The sequence below is a fragment of the Neodiprion virginianus genome, chromosome 6 (genome assembly GCF_021901495.1).
Source record: "Neodiprion virginianus isolate iyNeoVirg1 chromosome 6, iyNeoVirg1.1, whole genome shotgun sequence".
Taxonomy (NCBI): Eukaryota; Metazoa; Arthropoda; class Insecta; order Hymenoptera; family Diprionidae; genus Neodiprion; species Neodiprion virginianus.
In genome coordinates, this window is record NC_060882.1 from 23236422 (window position 1) to 23255801 (window position 19380).

Here is a 19380-nt window from a genome sequence, read left to right on the forward strand (position 1 = left end):
GTTTACGACAAAGCTTCATTTCACTTTGACGAACTCGCTTAAATATTACCCCTTCTTGCGGCGCAGAGATGTCGAGAAATCCAGTACTGCTCGCGTAGTGGTGGGTTCTGGTTCTTCATGCTTCATGTGGATTCAACTAGTTCATGCATGCAAATAATTACATGCCCTCAAAAGATGCGGGACCCAAAAACGCAAACGAAGCTATTCCAATGGCGTTTTTCGGTCATCGTGCATATTCTGTGACCCTTCCAAAGTCCTGATTACTGACTGGTAGTACAACATCCCATGGCGGATTTTGGCCGTGTTGAACCGGGATAGGAACAACACTTGGCGTGAGAGACTCCAGCGGCTTCGGGTTAAACTTGAAACCGGGAGTGTCTGTACGGGACCAAACAAATCCATCAGAGTGAGATGCGAGTTTTCGCTTTTTTAGGACGCAGGAAGGGAATGGATGGCACGTAAGGAGCCGAGCGAACCGAGTGAGAGGATAGAGCGTGATCCAAGGGCGGAAAACGAACTAACAGAGAAGTTGGTTCAACGATCCTTGAAGTCCGGGAGAAACGAAGGAGACGAGAGGCAAGAAAGCTCGGAAAAAGAAAGAAAGAGAGAGCGAGAGAGAGAGAAAGAGAGAGAGAGAAGCCGGGTCGAGTCTGGGCATGTGAGTGAGACGGTCAATATCATCACACAGCTATAGCCTCGTTTCCGTTCTTGACATGGTGCGCACGGTCCTTTTCTGCTCGTACAGATCTGGGGAAGCTTCTCCGGCTATACGAGTCAATTTTTTATTATTTTTCTCCATGTTTCTTTGGCCCATGAAGCTTACTGCTCTTCTCAGACGACCTTCCCCACCTATGGCACACCAGATTCTTTCGCTCATGAAGGAGACAAGACGAAGAACACGGTTTGCCGAAATATTGACCGATCGCAGAGTGTGATAGTTTGCCTTCTCCGATGACAAAAAATTTGTAAATTCAAAGCGCGCAACTTGAAAGTATCATGTTATGCGGCCCATCCGATGATGCTTATAGGTTTCATTAAAGGACAAAGTTTATTTGGGTTCAATTGAGAATTGGACATCTAGAGCTTGGCGATAAATGCAATTGTTGACGTACTGACAACGATGTAGTGCTCGACCGAAGGCAAAGAGTTGGACGAAAAAATCATCAGGCATAGAATCGCGTTCCATCTTCACGTTTTCATTTTCGTTTATTCATAACGATAACGAGGAGATGGATATCCATTCCGGTGGTGCTGGTTTGGGGTGCACTTCGTGTTAGATAAGCCCCGCGCAGTTTGCAGCAAATGCTTTCTCGCGAGACAATGGAAACCGTGAGGATTTTTTGCCTGTTCCTTATCAGAGTTGAGGGATGAAGCAGTTGCTACGGTTGCTCGAGTCGCTCGGCTGAACTACGAGCATCTATAAATCAAGGAAGATAATATTTCAGTGATGATCAAAAGGCTCGACCGATCCATGAATGCATCGGACGTCTTCCACCCGATGCTAATTGCCCCGGGTCCTAGCGGGGCTTTGCAAATGGAGAGCGAGGCGCAGTGGATGTTTGGAAGAGAGGTAAATTCCCGGTTCGTTTGCAGAGGTGATAGTAAACTGTGTTTTTAGTGATTACTTTGATTCAGCGTGTCGTCGGTGTGCTCCGGTTACACAACGCGGCCGTAATTATACGCCAGTGTTGGCTGAGGAGGAGGCAGGTGTGCAGGGCGACGGACGTCACTAATTATACCATCCCTATTAAATAATTAACCGAGAAACACGCAGACAGCGAACGGACGGGAATCCCTCGAGATGTTTCGGTACCCTTGGCAATCCGACGAAACGGTAACAAGCTCCCACCTTTGCCTCGGCGCCGCTTGCATACATGACGAACTCGACTACTTGGCGAAGGTGTAGACGGTGTGTATAACACGAGTGGGTACATTTTCTACATTACCTACCCGGACGTACCGTGGTACCGTGATATTTGAATTCATAACGGGGTCCCGATTGCGTGTTCGGGGCAAGTAAGACATCGTGGATATTTCCGTTATATCTCAGCACAGGCTTTCGGAAAGGGGTCGTAAGAGTCCAGATTGGTTCGTTGTCAGCGTGATTAAGCAGGTCGTTGTGTCTTCTGCTATAGGGTAAAAATTTCACCCTCGCACCTTCGAGTGAGTCTACCTAATTCAAGGGCATCTTTACGTCTCGCTATACCAACCTAGGATAAGTTTTTTCGGAAAAAGGTAATAAAAGTACCGAACCGCCGACATTATTTCAATAACCAAATCGATTCTTTCGTGCCACCAACCCCCGTCGACAGGAAACAACATCCCTTGGCAACGGTCCAGCCGTTAAAGAAATGCCGAAATCCAGTTTCACCAATAATCGGATGTGTTCGTGCAGCATCGATGGCACAATGCAGTTATCCACTCGAATGAATTTATTCCCTCCTAGAAAAATTGGCTCTGATTTATCGACGAGCGTAAGACACTGACGAGCTTAAAGGTAACCTCCTGTTTTTCACGTGGTACAGTGCAGAGACTTTTTTGCCTGAAAGTAAATTATCCGGTAAGAATTATTTGCAATTTACGTGTAGAAATAATAATCTGTGTAAACGAATCAAGCGATCCAGACGATTGTCACATCGGACACAAATTTTACTTATAATCAGGGTAAGGGTAGTCGCACGGGGGTGCCGGATTTACATATTGTATACAAGTTATGTATGTGTCTGCCTTGACGCGTCTGAATCATAAGAACGGTGGAACTATTTCGAATACATATTAATTCTGGATTCGAGTCACGATCACCACCGAACTTGGAAACAAGTTCTCCAATTTCGAAGCATTGATGTGATTTAACCTAATGGAGCTACCGTCTGCTGGTTTACAACGGTATTCCAATTATATTCCGACCCTACAATGTTTCGCTGAAATTTTGTCGTGATTATGCCGAGTAAATTAAAGAAAACCGTATACAGGTAATTGCAAAAACTAAACAATACGCCCGATACGATTTCGGCTTCTTTCCGGGTCACCAAGGCCTCTAAATCGCAAAATCCAAAGTCTCAGTCGATTCCTGTGAACTTTTTTTTCTTTCCCGTAATCGCGAGTCGTTCCGCACCTCGTAGAGGTAGAGCGAGTAGGTATGAAATAAAGGAAACGGGTGTGCTTGATTTTTCATTGAATGAATGCGAAGATTGGCAATAAAACTTTTCAATTGAGATGGAAGGTTGAAATGAATTTGCGTTACGAGTTTGCTATTCAGATTGTCACCGACAGAAACAACTTCTGCAGGTGAATATTCTACCTCGGGCTGATGGAAAAATCTTTGTTGAAACTTGTTTGATTGTCAACCATTTTCACGGAATAGATAATAATACTCCATACATGTAATGTGTATAAACATTTCGCAACGTGACGAACGGTTTTACAGAAATAACCGACTATTTTGTCAATTAATTACACAATAGAGACGCCGAAGGAAGCGGCAACATACTTCTTAACAATTTATGTATACGTGCCTTATACCTGGGCAATTGAAATATGGGCAGAACATCAGGCGTGCGAATTTAATATGAAAAATTAGAAGTCATAATCTTTGTTGGAAAGGATGTAATATAAATTCAACTTGCGGACCAAAGTTGCACCGGAGCTGCAGTAAAGGGAGCAAAGAAAATACTTCTGCCCGTAATGATATTCCAGGTGAATGTACCTGCAAATTGTTTTACGCCAGGATCACAGGGGAGCCCGGAAAAAAGAGTTTAATTCGTAATGGGGGTTTCAGCAGCAATATAGTTGTACAGGAAAAATATGCGAGCGGCGTATAATCAATTATGCACCCCTGGTAAAAGTGCAGAATTGAACCGGAGAGAGACAGAGAAAGACTAATTAATAGTCGAGCTACAACCGTGAGGCCTTATTCGACCTGCAGGCTTTCTCAACTCATCAGCGGTTATCTCATCTGATTTGGTTAACTTACCGGGATCCGTCCGAAACGTCTGATTGGCACTAATTAAATTTTATTGCGGACGGATTTGCATGAATTTTCAACGGCGCGGCGGTAGGAAATGCCCTCGCATCACACGGCTCGGCTCACCTGCACGCGGCTCACCCGGTGATTTTCACATTTCAAACAATTCCAACGAACCGCAAATCTGTCAACGATACTGACACTGCAGGCCTGCACCCCCAACGCCGATCGCTATCGCCGAATTAGCGAGGCAATTAAGTAATTGCCACGGTATTCCGCTTTCCGCACCCCCGTTATTAACGTTAACCAGATTATCTCGGAGGTAAAGCCAACTTTCAACCGATAAGACTATTGGCGAATTTTCCTTCGGGTCTGAAACGAATTCGACGCGAATGTGCAGCGCGGTGCTCGGTGGTTGAAATTTACGGAATCGTGGATCGTAGATAAGCGAGGGGCCGTTGTTAGGCTGTCATTCTTGAAACACTTTAGACTCATGTGCTCGCGTCTCTGCTCACCCACCCTTATCGTATACATAAAACAGGCAACGAGCCCTCTAGACGGGGCGAAGAAGGCTTCGCAGCTTTGTTCTAATTGCTCGCGCTACTGAGAGAGCCTTGGAAGCAAATATTTCACGCTGGGACAGAGCTGCTCAAGTTCATAGCAAACAGTCTTGTTCTGTATTCTGTCTTAAAACCAAATAGCTTCAGTGCCATGTAATTTAGAGGGCTAGATCTGGGGCTGAGTTTTCGAGTATCAGGAACGAGGAGACGCCGCTCCTCTTCGCACCTCCGCCAGACATCCTTCGTAGAATCGCGAATTGATTACAGTTTCCCTTTTTTAACCAAGGTATAACGTGGTATAATAAGGAGGTCGATTGAATCGCGACGTTACGACGCCAACAGTCGAAATGGTTCTAGGAGAGGTCACGAAACACACGCTCGCGATGTCAGGCAAATCGTTTTAAGGAGTAAACATATTACTATAAAAACATGGACCATATCCCTCGTTCCTACATCGCGGTAAATTGAACGACATGTTTGAAATCCGCGTTCATGTATCTTGTTTGAATTCTTGTTGGACTGGCACTGCGCAAAGTTCGCAGGGACCCACTTAAAACACGAAGGACACGCGCTATACGAACAATAAAAGTGCCTCATGTACCTCATCGTCGCAATTTTCTTCTGTCCAAAAATGAGCAAAAAAAAAAAAATCTAAATATATCCCGCAAAGAAATGAAAAGTTATATAAAAGTTTCCAGTTTTGATCAGTAATCGACACGATATACGTCAGTAGTGTTATTATCGTTATTTCGTTGCTGTTTCATATCCGGGTCCGCTTAATGCTGTTCTAAAACGGCTTTGCTATATGCAGAAAATAAAGCGAAGAAAAGTTGTCAATTGTATCAGGTAGTATGTAATTGAATTTGAGCATGATTTGAAGATATTTCTGCGTTATGTTTAGAACGGTTCAAGTCAGTATAAATATTCATCTCTAATGTAATTAATCGCGTAACAAACTTCAGTAATTACATATAAGGATACCGTATCTATTTCTGTGCGTACAGTGTTAATTGGGACTCAAATAACTTGTTCAGTTATATCAAGTACATATTAGCAAAACCCATTTTTGTGATATTTTTTATAAATTCGCAAGGGCGGATATTTGGTGGACGTATCATCCGTAAAGAAAATATTTTATCATTATCTTGCAGTTTGACGATTCTTCGTTAAATTTTGGTAAGTTTCACGCTCGGTTTCACGCCCCTCGAATTACGTACGCTTGTGACATAAATCAGGGCACATAACAAAGAAAGAATTAGCATATATACAATATCGCGAAATAGGCCGAGTGGAATAAGGAGGGAAAAGAAAAAAACCGTTCGACGAGATAAATACAATATTTATGCAATTTCAGGAACGACCGGCAAGGGATTCGAAAGTCCACCGCAAAACGCTTTATATATTCCCTTCACGTTTGCAGAATTGTTTATGGGTTGTCCCGTGCTTTTACAAATCAAGACTTGCGGGGCGGGGGAAGTTTCAAGGCGTATTGATCTGCGGACGCACGCGCGAATTAGTGACCTTTCCCCCCCGAATTTCCTTTTTCTACATCTGCCTTCGCCGGTGCGCCGTCGCCATTCTTACACACATACCCATAATACCATGTGTCGAAGCCAGGCACGAACGCGCAATCATCGTCCCCACGTTTATGCGAGAAATTCATTTGCGATTACTGCGCGCGTGTGTGTATGCAGGTGCTACGTATACCTAATATCGCAGTGCCAATATGTACGACGTATAACGCTTACGAGAACGTTTCGTCGGAGTTCCGGGAAATAATATCCAAACGAGTTGTTGTTTGATCAATCCTCCATGCCCAATACCATGGGCCATGGGCATGTACGAACTTCTATTTCAACCCTTGATGCCGTCCCTCGTGACCTGGTTGTTTTGCAAAGTTATTCGGGTCGTCAAGTTTTTAAGCAATACGACATGTCTGGGTATAATGTGCTGGTGTGAGAAGGTCGCTAGTTTTGAACCGTCGAATGAATGCGGGCGTGGAAATGTTTTTGGGTAAAGTAAAAATTGATGAGAATATGAGACGAGTGAATAATAAAGAGATTATAAGGATTAGATTGGGGGGTGGGGGGAGGGGGGAGGGGGGTTTAGAGAAGATCCTTGGATGGTGGTGGACGGTGGGGGAGCGATTAAAAGGGACTAAAAATTGGGGACATTAAAGCTAAGCCCACAATCAGCCATCTTAGTAGCCCGGCTCGGGTGTAACAGGGGGCAGAGGTATTTTGAGAGCGATTCGGGCGCGATTTCGGTGGTGATTTCGGGGCAGTCGGGGGACGTACGGGGCTCTTCGGGGCTTGTTTAAATTAGCCTCGGTCTTTACCAACTCGCGTGAAGAGGACATAACTCTGTTCCCAAGGAACACCTGCGGCCATTAACCACTTCGGCCACTTTTTATGATCCAACCGAACAGCTCAGGGGGAGAGGCGATGGATGGATTATCTTTGCCGACTTGCACCTTCGAGGAAACGGATTCCGAGAGACGATAAACAAGTATTTATCTTTGTTAGTGGCGCCAGGTTGAGCGTGAGCGAGAATGGCAGAACAGCTTGTTTCAGTCAGTCAAACATTTTTCACGTAGTTCAGCACGTCGCACCTTCGCATATAGTGCCTGGGGGAAGAGGAAGGGTGGCCATTCAAACCTGCGGTGATGAAAATGCCTGAGACATGAAAATAATTCAATATATGTTGTTCGTTGTTGAAGAGACGGGGAAGCGGGGGGCCAAAATGTCTTCAATTCCGCAACTACGAACGTTGAAAATCAGCGAGTGATCAACCAGCGGGAATTCAACTTGACCAGAAGTTGTGGCATCGTCTGCGATGACCAACGGAGTATTTTTATTTCGGCTTACATCTGGTACCTATCTGGTAATCAAGACAAGATTCTTTCACATACGGAATCGCACTCCTCTCTGCGTCATATAGGAGCATGTATTTTTTATGTGTAGGTGGTCGGGTGTGCGTGACAGGGAACAATTTCACTTCCGAAATAACCTCAATCAGCATTCACAAAGTGACCGCCTGCCGCTGGTTGGCTATGCTATTACTTGCTCCTCTACATTGATATGCCCATTTTCTGAAGGACGAGGTCTTTGTTCCAGCTCAGGAGTTCCGTTCCGTTCTAGATCCTCGTCCTAAAACCCCGGCTCGGCACGAGGGCGGAACCTGGACGAGCAGTGTAGGGAGGACAGGGAACAGCGGAGCATGACGTATGGGCGGAAGCAAAAAATGGCTAATATCCCGTCCGTCACGACTGTCCGGCGAGCCCTGGTAGACCTTTCTGTCTTCAACCAACTCGAAACACGGCGAAACGGAAACGTTTCCTCATTTCGCGACTCGGCGCACAAAAGCTAGCCTCGGCTAACGACGCATCTTATAAGTGCCGCAGAGGATCTCTGTCTTCTTTATGGACGAACAACAGACATGTAAGTGAATATTTGCTCTCAGCAAGACCTCGGTTTCGGTTCATCCTCGTGTATCTCGTCTATAGTTAGAGTTACTTATTTCTAATAGAAATCTGTCTAGTTTTTGACGGATAAACAGTATTTAAAATTATCTTCCCCAAGGGATTGATATTTATTTTATCGAGCACCAACGGCAAATCGTTTCGCTAGAATAATTTCAGCAGTGTTTAAAATGACAAATCTCTGCTGGCTAGTGATAATTGAACGATGCTGCAAGGAGTAGGTATTTGGCGGATGTAATCTTGGAGGCTCGGTGCCAAGTCGCAGGTACGCCGGCACCGTGACAAATGGACATACCTTTAAATTTCGTCTCCCTCGTTTATGTTTGACCTTCTTCGAGCCTGGTTAAATGTCCGTCACAGGGTGTTCCTTGTCTTCTGTATCCCTATATCCATGTCAAGGGTTGGCCCGATAAATCCGGGGTTTAATTAAACTAAGTTTAACCGTGAGCGTGGAACCCCGGCGTACACATGGGTCATGGTAGTTATATTATATCCTTAAGCTGGCGTTAAATCAATTATCGAACTTGTACACGTGACTGCAGTGCGATGGTCGAGCTGACCGAGCCAACGAGCCGACGAGCTTTTCGGGAAAATCATAAAATCCCAGCCAATTGCATTACGGGAATCAATCCGACTGCTATATACATATCCATATATATATATGTATGTATATAAAACAATATGGCCGCTGTTGGCCGGACCAATTTTACCATTATCCTTCTGTTACGAGATAATAGAATAATATTACAGGGCGGATGGGCAGGTATACGTTTTCCAAAGTGGATATCGCATCCGTTTCCCCGCACGTAACGCAATGATCAATAATAAACGATTGCGCGGATTTGTCGGGGAATAAAATTGATGGGAAGGTGAGTTGAACCCGAAGACGCGGGGTGGATCGTTTGGATGAAGAATCACGCGACGAAAACGTGTGAGGATATATTTCGCGCGGGAAATCTACGGTGTGGAAACTGCAAGAATTCCCGGGTTAGCACCAGCGCAACTCTAAAGTTTCCAATAATTTTGTTATGCGGATAGTCAGTAAATTATCTCTGCGGTCCAACCTCGTTCTCGAAATGTTTCCCATTTATAGACGGTCTCTGCGTAAGCACTGCGCTGCTGCAGCTTTCGCTGCCGTCGTAAACAATCTCGTTTAATACCTATTTACGAGTATTAATGGCACGCGGCTGTAGAGCGGTGTAGCAGTAATACGCCAGTGCTACTAAAATCTCTGCGAAATAGGCGGTGCTTTTTAATAAATCGCGTGCGTGTACCTACCTACTGGGACCACCTGCTCATCGTTGGATAATTGGCCCTCCGAAGGGCAAGGAGAATTGCTAATGCGAAGCATACGACTACCTAATTGTTCTAAACTTAAAGAAAGGCGAGCAGTTTGCGGATATATGTCACGTCAGCTAACACTTTTCGCTAATTTCACTTGGATTGGAAGCAAAGTTTGATCTTGTAAAATTATTGTGTTTTTCTTTAATCATCTTTTTAACAAACACAATCGGATAATTCGTATTTTTGTTCAATTATTATTCACGAAAGCAGTGTTCCACCGTGCGATTCGATATTTTCGATAATTAGTTCGTTAGCGAATTTGTTAAGAAAACAGGAGAAGTGGATAAAATGAAAAAAAATTGTAAAATCAAACATTAAAAAGTGTAACTTGACTGGAATTTTATTAAAAGAATCTCTTTTCAACATGGATTAGAATTGAAAACGTACCTAGATTCAAATAGAGAAAAGTTCGGTAGGTATAATCTCTAGAAGTATCTCAACATAAGCATCCGTATTTGTCATGCCCCAGAATCATATTGGTTGTCCTGTTGCGACGAATCAGATCTTATTTTTTTTCGAAGGTTTCCCTGAAAATCAGTTGCAATGAATTTTTTATTAACGTTCATACATATCCTTTTTAGTAAATCATACAATGTTTATTAATTATAACTTATAACGATTTCACATTTTTGTGACTAGCCATGAGCCTGATTGTGGGAAAAAATAACCTATTTTTATCAATTTGTAGCTAATTCGGAAAATAGTAGAAATATGCCTATGCATTTGACACTAAAAAAAATGGCACAATAATTCAGTCACTTTAACATAAATAAATTTCGTGGGTTCTCGCATCGTCATATGTTCATGTAATGTTTTTTAATTTATATTTCAACGTTTCTGAAGCTGCAATGTTATCTGGTGCGGAGAAGCGGTACTGCTCGCCATTCGTAATCTGCAGACTTGTAATGTGATTGAGCGCGTGTTGCGGAACGTCTAGGGTCTACCTATCTAGCGAAGCGTTGATTGAGATTGTGCAAACACAGTATTCAAATCAAGTAATAAGGTGATTGTCAATTACACGTAAACGGCTCATAAATGATTCGAATCGATTATGCACACCCCCAGATGTAGTGGCTCTGAGTAAATTGCTCTTCGCCTGTTATCGTATCTCATACGATCCAGTCGGACGTTGGTTCAACGAAAGGGTCTAAGCGTGGCGTTGTGCAGCCACTGTAAGATCGTACCATCAATTTCCGGATCCTCCGTAAAATTCCCAAAGCGTATTCGATACCAACGGAAATTTAGGGAAAGAAATTATACAAGAAATATCGGAAATGCTTTTTGAATCGAAAATTCTCTAAATAATCTAACAACGAGTCCTGGCGTTGTTCGTACTGCCGGCTCGTTTACAGCTTTCTCTACCTTTCAGCCAATATCCTTTGAATACGCTGTACGGGATACCGTGCATGAATACAGTTCACCTGGTTTGATGTTGTCGACAAGCTCTCTCGCCTTTGGTCAAGTCTCTTTGATTGCCTCGTTTGATAACCATACTATTCCACGCAAAATCCCCGTCGATTATCCGAGGGTACGTTTGACTACGAGACTAATTTCATTTTTGAGTAACAATTTACGCCTCAAACTCGCTAAGATTTCTGCAAAATGAATTGCTGCCGTTTTGCGGAGTGTCAAAAAAGGAAAGTAGTAATCGGTTTGACGACTGATTTAATTCCGCCGCGGAATTAGCCAGCTGCGAGCTATTCCAAAATCCTCGAGATATTTATCTTCTTTTTTCATCGTACGTTAAATTTCCTCTCTCATTTGTTGTTTGGTCCAACGGCTCGCACCTATATGCCGAAAAAATTAATTCGATTCAATTGAGTAATTGCGCAGCTGGTTGCTCGCAATATATTTATACCACCGGGGAGTTGATGATCGCACGCAAGTGGCTAAATTCAAATGAACATATAATCTCCCCCAACAAACTACGCTGGAGTCTTAACCACATGCCCCTGTTCCTGTTGGCCCGTTAGCCGGCCTTGGCCCGGCGCATTAAGTTGCCAGCTCCCGTATCAACGTTTGCATTAGGCGCGGCCATACACGTGTGTATTTAATTACTTTTTCCGTTTACTCAGGGGTAAATAAATTAACGCAGCGCTTACGTACGTTCGTTAATTCGCCCCCTGCAACGCGAAAAAGATGATTAAATCAAGTAGACGAGGTAAAACCAGCGCTAGAAGTGGAGAGGTGAATAAGGCGTTTGCGGTAACGCGTATCGGCCTATGTGAAATCGAAAGCGAATGCGAAAGCGAAAAGCCCGTGGTGCACGGACGCAATTGAAGCCGGGACCTTTCAGGGAGGCTCAATTTCGAATCGCGTGTCCCTAATTGGCCCCGCTGATGCGGGAACAAAGTAAAGGCAACTCGCGCGTTGCCCTCAGTTTGTCAAATTACCGAGAGCGCACTCAGCGCGATGCCTTCGTACGCTCGCGCTCATCTTGGCGCAATTAGCGGAGCGATCGCGCCCGCTGAGTGGCTCGAGGCTGATAATGTACAGAGTTATAACCGTGGCACTTACCGTACGGTCGCCGGGGTGTTTGACGCGACACCTCAGGATCGCCGTCTGCCCGACTATCGCCGTCACGTTCCTAGGCGAAATGTCGTCAAAGTAGGGCTTGTCTGAGATTCTAGTCGGCTTGCTGCTTCCGGCCACGACACTCGCCAGGCTTGAACCGGCTGAAAGAAGAAACGTAACGGTCGATAGGTTATACATATATATATATATGTATGTATGTATAATATATAATACACGAATCGGAGTATAACGATAGGCGATGGGATAGGAGGACGGGCACTGTGAAGAGATTTCAGATGAAAAGATTGCGATCCGATGAGTGAGCTCGACATTTTTTACGCCCGGTTTATCGCAAAGTGGTCAATTTCCGATTCTATCGGACTCCCCTTACGTGCCCCCGTCCTTCGTATACGACGACAATTGATATTTGAGGAGGCATGTGGATCGACGATACATGTGTGTGTATATACGTATATACACACATCCTCTCCCTTCATTGGGCTGATAAAATCACGTTAGGTTCAGGCTCAGAGTGCTTTCGAGCGAAACGGGATTAAAAAAAAATGCGATAAAATGAAGTAAAGCGAAGCTTCACAGGCAGACAGAGAAAGGGGGGGATAGATAGAGAGAGAGAGAGCGAGAGAGATAAAGTCCAGGTAAAGGCTTCGGAGGAGCGTTTATTTTTTGTTTCTTATTCAAACCTTGACTTTAAACAACGTGTCAAGTTCCGACGACGACATCTCGAGAGCATTTAAGAGTCTCGTTTCGTTGAACCTGCAGTTGGAGCAGGATCACGATGGAGATTAAAAACAAGTGGAAGGGTTGTTTTACTTGAGCACCAAGTGCGGCCTGCGCGCCCCCTCGCCTCGCCTCTCTTCTCCTTTCCTCGCAACGCTGTAAAATCATTTCGCAAAATAAACGACGGTTATATTTTTTTACCACTTCACCTCCGCTGAGTTGAATTAAATTAAGATTAGAAAAGCCCTCTGTAGGATTTTATACGAGAACATTCCGTCCCGTGCCTTCGTTCTTCGCCCCTGCGATGCAGATGTAGCCACTGGCTCCCACAATTAGTACATAAACCGGTTTTTTACTTAAAAAGTGGAATTAAATATATATCATATCGCTCTCCGGAGCGCAGGGTAAAAACGTTTCGCTTCTGTGTTGAAAACGTTTCTCTGCAGGACTGCTCCTTTTTCTCGGATAATTATTCCTTTTACGATACCACTTGTACAATTACAATCGTAACGCATGTACAATTTTGGGACTTGTGCGCGCTTTCTCGTATCCGTACGTAACAGGTCACTTCGTTGTCTGTCGGATCTTCTCAAACGTCATAAATAACGTGGTTCACTTGAGCCGTCGGAAGTTGCAGCTTAATTAAGGGCTTATTACAATTACCTGCCGCTCTGAGAAGCTTCGCCTGATCACGAAGTTTAACCCAAGTATACCCTTACAGCTTGGCTTTGCCACACCTACCGCTAAAATACACCGACGCGACGATATTCAGATTATGAGGAAAAATGAACCACTCCTCACGCTGCGAATCAAATGGCAAGAAAGGCTGTTCTAGCCGTACTCGTTTCGTTTATCCAATTTGTTTTCTTCTTCTTTCTTTTTTTTTTTTTTTCTTGTATTTTTCCTGCTTATCTATATTTCCTTAGCAAAAGAAGAGGCGCCAGGTTTTCTCTCGTCGCTGTATACAAGGTGAAGGAAGAAGGGATGACAAAGAGCATCCGGTAGAATGAGTCTAGTACCCCGTGAACGAGATACGAATTATAGACGTTTTCCATCGATTATTCTACCTCGGTAGCTGCAAACGACATTTGATCCATTTTCAGCGATATCTATCGGTTTGCAAACAGAAATGACGCCGGCGGATCGACCGGCAGTCGAATCGGGTTTAGCCCTTGGTTTGCCTGTCGGGACGTGTTCGATTAAACGGAATACCAAATTTGACACCGGCTCGAAAATTTTTACAAATTATCGTGTTCGCGTTTACTATGTCACTGCACTCCTTTTTCCTCTTTTATTTAGTCCAATTTACAACGCGAATGGAGTAAATTCCGTTATTTCGTTTCTGGCCCTAGATTGCTGGCTCAAATACTCTTCGTCGTTTTAAAACAAATTTCCTCTTCCGTATGACTCGTGTCAGTTGAATCGTAAAATTTTTGTCCGCGTTAATTGGTGGACGGGAAATTATTTACATCCAAGTTCAAATAAAAGCCAATCCAGGGTAACGTCTCGTTCCAGGGTCGCATAAGCTACATTGAAATTAGTCGACAGCAAATTGAGATTTTCTTTAACTCGAAGGCACTTGGGAACAATAAGTTTTGTTCGCAAGTAAATTAATATCTTCTTATTCGACCGTCCGGAAGATTAATTCGGCAGTTTTCACGCGGTTCGGTTCTAGACACGGTATAATTCGAGCGTGTATATTACAGTCCCGGGAGGTTTTAGGGTGTCTGAAAGTTCTCGACTTCTTGTGTTGATGATGAACAAAGTTCCCGAATGTCTCCAGAGATGGAGCGGGTTGATTGTATTTGAATGTCACATGTTTATCAGCCCCTTGCGAGGGAATCGGAGGGGGCGTAAGCTCGAAGAACAAGATAAGGCACGTGTCACGTCACCCTTTAGCAGTTGAAAGTTTTCCGCCTGAAGACTCAACGATACCGCGCGGCTGTTGCGGGGATGTTAATTTTTTATCGGAATTGCGGGTGAAAATCCGTCCGCACCTTTCCTGCACTCCCGCGTTATTTTCCCACCGAAGTTCTAGTCCGAAACTAGAGCGACCTTTGTGCGAATATACTCGTACTATATGCAGATGCCGGTTGTATAAATTTCCGGACGCGACGTCCATCCCTCGGCGCTGGACTGGATTCGACGGTAGTCGAATGGCCACTGTAGTCCATCAGGACTGGCTGCGATCTCATTAAGGATTTAATTACGTTTGCCTTTCACCTCGCGCCGATGCCGCACGCCCAGAAAGTCGAGAGAGGCACTAGGACGAGGGCGCAGAAGTGATTGAAGTCGAAGGATTAGTTTGAATTTCGAATTATTTCAATCACTCCGAGGTTTCATTCGCCCCGAATGGGGATATTCGCCCCCCCTCCCCCGCCGGCAATCCGGCTGAAACGAAAGGATTTGAGAAGGGAAACAAAGCGGGCAGAATTGTCCGTCAGCGGAGGTAATTGAGCCTTGTCGGATCGCCAATTATCGGCGCCGGTTTTTCAACCCTTTGTATGTCGCGGGTATACGGTTACTTCCGGCAAATTCGACACTCGGTGCCGGGCTCTTTTGTAACTGTAGCTCGAAGTTGTTGGACACTCTTTTTAAAACCGTACGCTACATTTTTATTTTATTCTCGCACCTTTCATCTTTTAACGAAAAATACTGTGTACTGTTTCCACGCGATGCAATTATGTTACACCGCTGCTGCTGTGGCCCCTTGCAATTCGCGAAATGAAAAAGGTGTGACGTAGTGACGTGCAGCTTCACGGAACTCTTCGCAATACTACATGTTATAAAAATTTCACGCGTATTCCAACGTTTTTTTTTTTTTTTTTTGGAGAAAAACGATTCCCTTCACATTGTTATTGGTTTTGTTTTTCGTTTTGGTGCAGTACGATCTCACCGCGATTAGGCATACTCGAATTCTTGCAACAAGATGGAAAAAATAAGACTTCTATTCAAGACGTCACATGAGGCGATGCGATGATTCTTTTCGTAAATATTTTTAATACGGAGAATGAATATATCAGATCCGAATTCATACAATACGGCAGAGACTCTTCCTTTCAATTTGTTTTTCTAATCAGTTTATCCATTATTGTTACCTGAAAAAATTTTATGCAAAAGATAATTCTTTCTTTTTCCGAACCATCCGACCAAACCTCAATCGGCATAGAATCTTTTCCCCAAAACCCACGTCAATGACGTTTCAACATTCGACGGTTGTTGACGGTGAAACTCCTTGGTCTGAACAGATATTTCAGACTCCGAAATTGAATGAATTAAAAATAATTATATCAACGCAAGGCGGTGTGCGGAGAAATTTTTTAGCTCATTTCGAGATAAAATCACACGGCGTGATACGTTTATCGTATAATCTATGGAGCGTGTGTTAATCGACAATGAAGTGTATATAATTTAAATGTTCTTCCCATTTCTTTTCTGGTACAGAAGATTTCGGTTGAGAATTTTTTTGAACCGCGCATCATGATTTTTCGTCTTCGGTTCAGCTGGGCTAGAAATGTATACGGATTCTCTATATGACGTTGAAAATCTCCAATTACTTTCCGCGCGAGTGTAGCTGAAGCGGGCAATAATTGCGGTCAGCCAAACGGGGAAAATATTCGATTTCAACAAACTATCTGACCGGTTGGTCCGGACGGTATGAATGTAATACTTTTCGACTGCGTGCATTTATGTGGTTTTGGGCATTGAATTTATCCGGTGATGCGTTGCACTACCGACGAGCCGGACTGTGCAGCCTTCGGCAAAAGTTTGCCGTATATGCGGACGAAACACGGACAGGCACCATACAGATGGCTATGCATATATCGACCGTGTATACATACACGCATGAGAAGCGGGCACCGGTGCTGTTTAACTATGAATTGAAAATTGAAATTCGCGGAAAGAAATAAGAGATACAAATCCGGAACCCGGGAGTTTTACTCCCCAACGATGTAATTCTGCGCGAACGGCCCCGCACGACGGACAGTGGCCGGCATTATGGTCCGATTGAAAAAGTCGAGTTGTAGAATTTATCGACCTCGGATATTGCCGTTTTATTGTTGAACGGGGGAAATCTTTCCTTCGAATCATTTGAGTCGGAGGCAATTTGTATCCTCTCTTCTTAGCTCCGAGTGAGTGCGGCTTTGCTTTATGATACTCTCTCGCCGGTGAACCAAGCAGAGTTAAATCGGCTCGAAGAACGCGTAGAGATACTCTTCTCCAATCACGACCTAGAATTTTATTGATCAAATTGATCTTTAAGACCCGATGGTACCTGGTAGATTCTACGATACAATGAACCGACAACGCAGTATGCATTGTATAAGTTCTGCAATTTCTCAACTGTCAGAAGTATTCGGTGACGGTTTTCGGGTGAAATAACGTAACTTGGAAAAGCGCGCGGACTCGTTAATGAGGTGGAAAATGCAAATACAGCAATCGAGATAGCTGTGATACAAATTTTTGGTGAAATTCAACATTATATAATGTATAATATTTTGATCGAATACTCTCGCAGATTCGAAGGTAGCAACTGCATTGTCGTAAACTTAACTCGATACTTTAGCGGAATATATACGTCATGACGGCGGTAACATTTACGGTCTAATGCGATTACTTGCCGCTATTACTGCTGCTGCTGCTGCTGCTGCTGCTGTTGTGTATAAAAATAGAATTGCTAATTTACAATCAGTAAAATGGCAGTCGGCTACATTTATGGCAAAATTTTACTGTCACAGAATGGTAATATTGATACTTATTCTTAATTTCTGACTATAATATGCTTTATGTCAGAGTGAAAATATTTTTTTGTTCAGAGCAAGTACGTTTTTTTTTTTGAGGCTTCTTTCTACTCTCGTTTTCGCTTTCTCTTTTTCTTATTCCAATGAATCTAAATAAAGATGTAGCTACATCAGCGGGTAAATTATATCTCACCCGCTTAACTATGTATACGTGGACACATCTGACACGGTAAAGTCTGAATACTCCGAGCTTCCAGCGACGGAATATGGAGCTTTCGTTAACCAATTAAAATATTCATCAGTCAGAGCCACCGGAAAATTGATTTTAGAATTTCAACCTTCTTTGCACGCGCGAGAACGCTTTAATGAAATGTTATTTTAATTAATCCTTTGACGGGGTAAAGTCCTCAATAATCTTCTCAACCAAGGCGATTTCACTACCCTTTGGCAAGTGTCAGATAATAAAGTTATTCCTCATTATAACCTACTCCCCTACGGAGAAATCTTACTTTGCATACGTATAGTCTGGGAATTGAAATTGAAGGAACGTTTAAACCATTCGCGTAGTAAAAAATAAAAACTCCGTGTAACGTAAATGGACTAAAATTGCCCGCTATTTTGTGAGGCGCTGATGAAATTATAAAAGAAATTGTGTTCACTAATTAGTGTTGTTGCTGGGACACATGCTAATTGTCTGCACGTAAGTTACCGCAGCCATATTCACTCTGGCCTCTGTCCATGAGCTGATGCTTATGAATAAATTATATCTCCATTTGCCACATGCTACTTAAAATTTAATTATTAGTATAGCTCTGACGCATTTTTCACATATTTGTTGACAGTCGTAAAGAGAGCACTAATACTGTCAGCGAATGACAGTTTAACATTTGTGACAAAAGTGGGACAAGGTTTGTGTAAATCAGATTAATTTATAGTGTCAAATGTGATGTAAGTATTTTTTATTTTATAGAGGATACTAATGTACGAATTAGAATTAGGTACTCAGCGTACAATTAAGACCCTCCTAAAGAATCCAGCCATAAGTTGCAGGGCTGATTTCGTTGCAAGTGGGGCGCCTTTTTTTACGGTTCCTTGTTTCACTCTCGGAGATTCCCACGGTATTTTTCACCCCAAAAAAGAGGCTTATGGAAATGCACGAGTTTGCCCGGCCTCCCACCGCGTCTCTTCACATCTCTTCACCTGCCACTTTATAGCCGATCTTTTGCTCCGCCTTTTCTAATACAGCGAGAAAAATTACTTCCTCCGTATATCTGCCTCCCTTTACTTCTTTCTACCAAAAATCAAGTTGTTACAAGTTGCAACATCGCCGATGCTATTTTTGGTGGATGTGAAACGCCGTCAAGAGGCGATACGCCAACACGCAGTATAAGAAAATTTAGAAAACCTATCGCGCATTATTCGTCCGTGATGATTTACACTCTCTTCGATGTTTCCATAATTAAAGTACCTAACGTTTATTCGTTGAACGTCTGTCACCCGCATGGGTTTCCATATAATACAACACGTGTACAAGTGTACATAATTGAGGGAGTCAGAAGCAATTGTGAAATGTTAATATATGTCCATTATACACCGATATTCACGGTTTATGAAATTCAATCAAATTACAGTATTCCGTTGAATGTAGAATAATTCACCAGCTGAAAATCGACTCGAAATCTTAATAACGGTTGGTATCTAGTTGTATGCTCGTTCGTTGGTTCACGGAGTGTTTAGTACAGTAGATTTTATGATTATGCGGTGGAATACGAATAGTGCTATGAGAAAGTTATGAAAGTCAAAGGAGTTTGTTCGTAGGTCAACATTTAACCACGCGAGCCAATCTACGGTAGATAAATCGTGCAAATACAATATAGAGCCTTATTAGGATCTAGATTGTCTTTCTTTCTAGATCCTAATAAGGCTCTATATTGTCTTTTATTTAATCAGAATTATCAGACCGTCTATACGTAATTAAGATAAATTTTATTTTCACACTTCTGTGATTGTGAAACTCATTGCGAGTATATAAATCAT

General features: G+C 43.2%; 2 protein-coding genes across 18 annotated transcripts in view; one reads left to right on the forward strand and one right to left on the reverse strand.

Annotated features, from left to right (window-relative positions):
- Positions 1-19380, forward strand: part of LOC124307949 (uncharacterized) — a 194043-nt gene that overhangs the window by 153018 nt on the left and 21645 nt on the right. For 10 of the 13 annotated variants that reach the window (XM_046770180.1, XM_046770189.1, XM_046770181.1 and 7 more), the window contains one exon: positions 7641-7964. The exons of 2 other annotated variants lie outside the window; for them this stretch is intronic. The gene's annotated coding sequence lies outside the window, so the exon portion shown is untranslated. The remainder of the gene's footprint in view (positions 1-7640; positions 7965-19380) is intronic. One more of the 13 variants, XM_046770183.1, reaches the window with a different exon arrangement.
- Positions 1-19380, reverse strand: part of LOC124307950 (hemicentin-2-like) — a 297325-nt gene that overhangs the window by 45741 nt on the left and 232204 nt on the right. For all 5 annotated transcript variants that reach the window (XM_046770196.1, XM_046770200.1, XM_046770199.1 and 2 more), the window contains one exon: positions 11867-12024. In XM_046770196.1, the coding sequence (XP_046626152.1) occupies positions 11867-12024 (158 nt within the window). The remainder of the gene's footprint in view (positions 1-11866; positions 12025-19380) is intronic.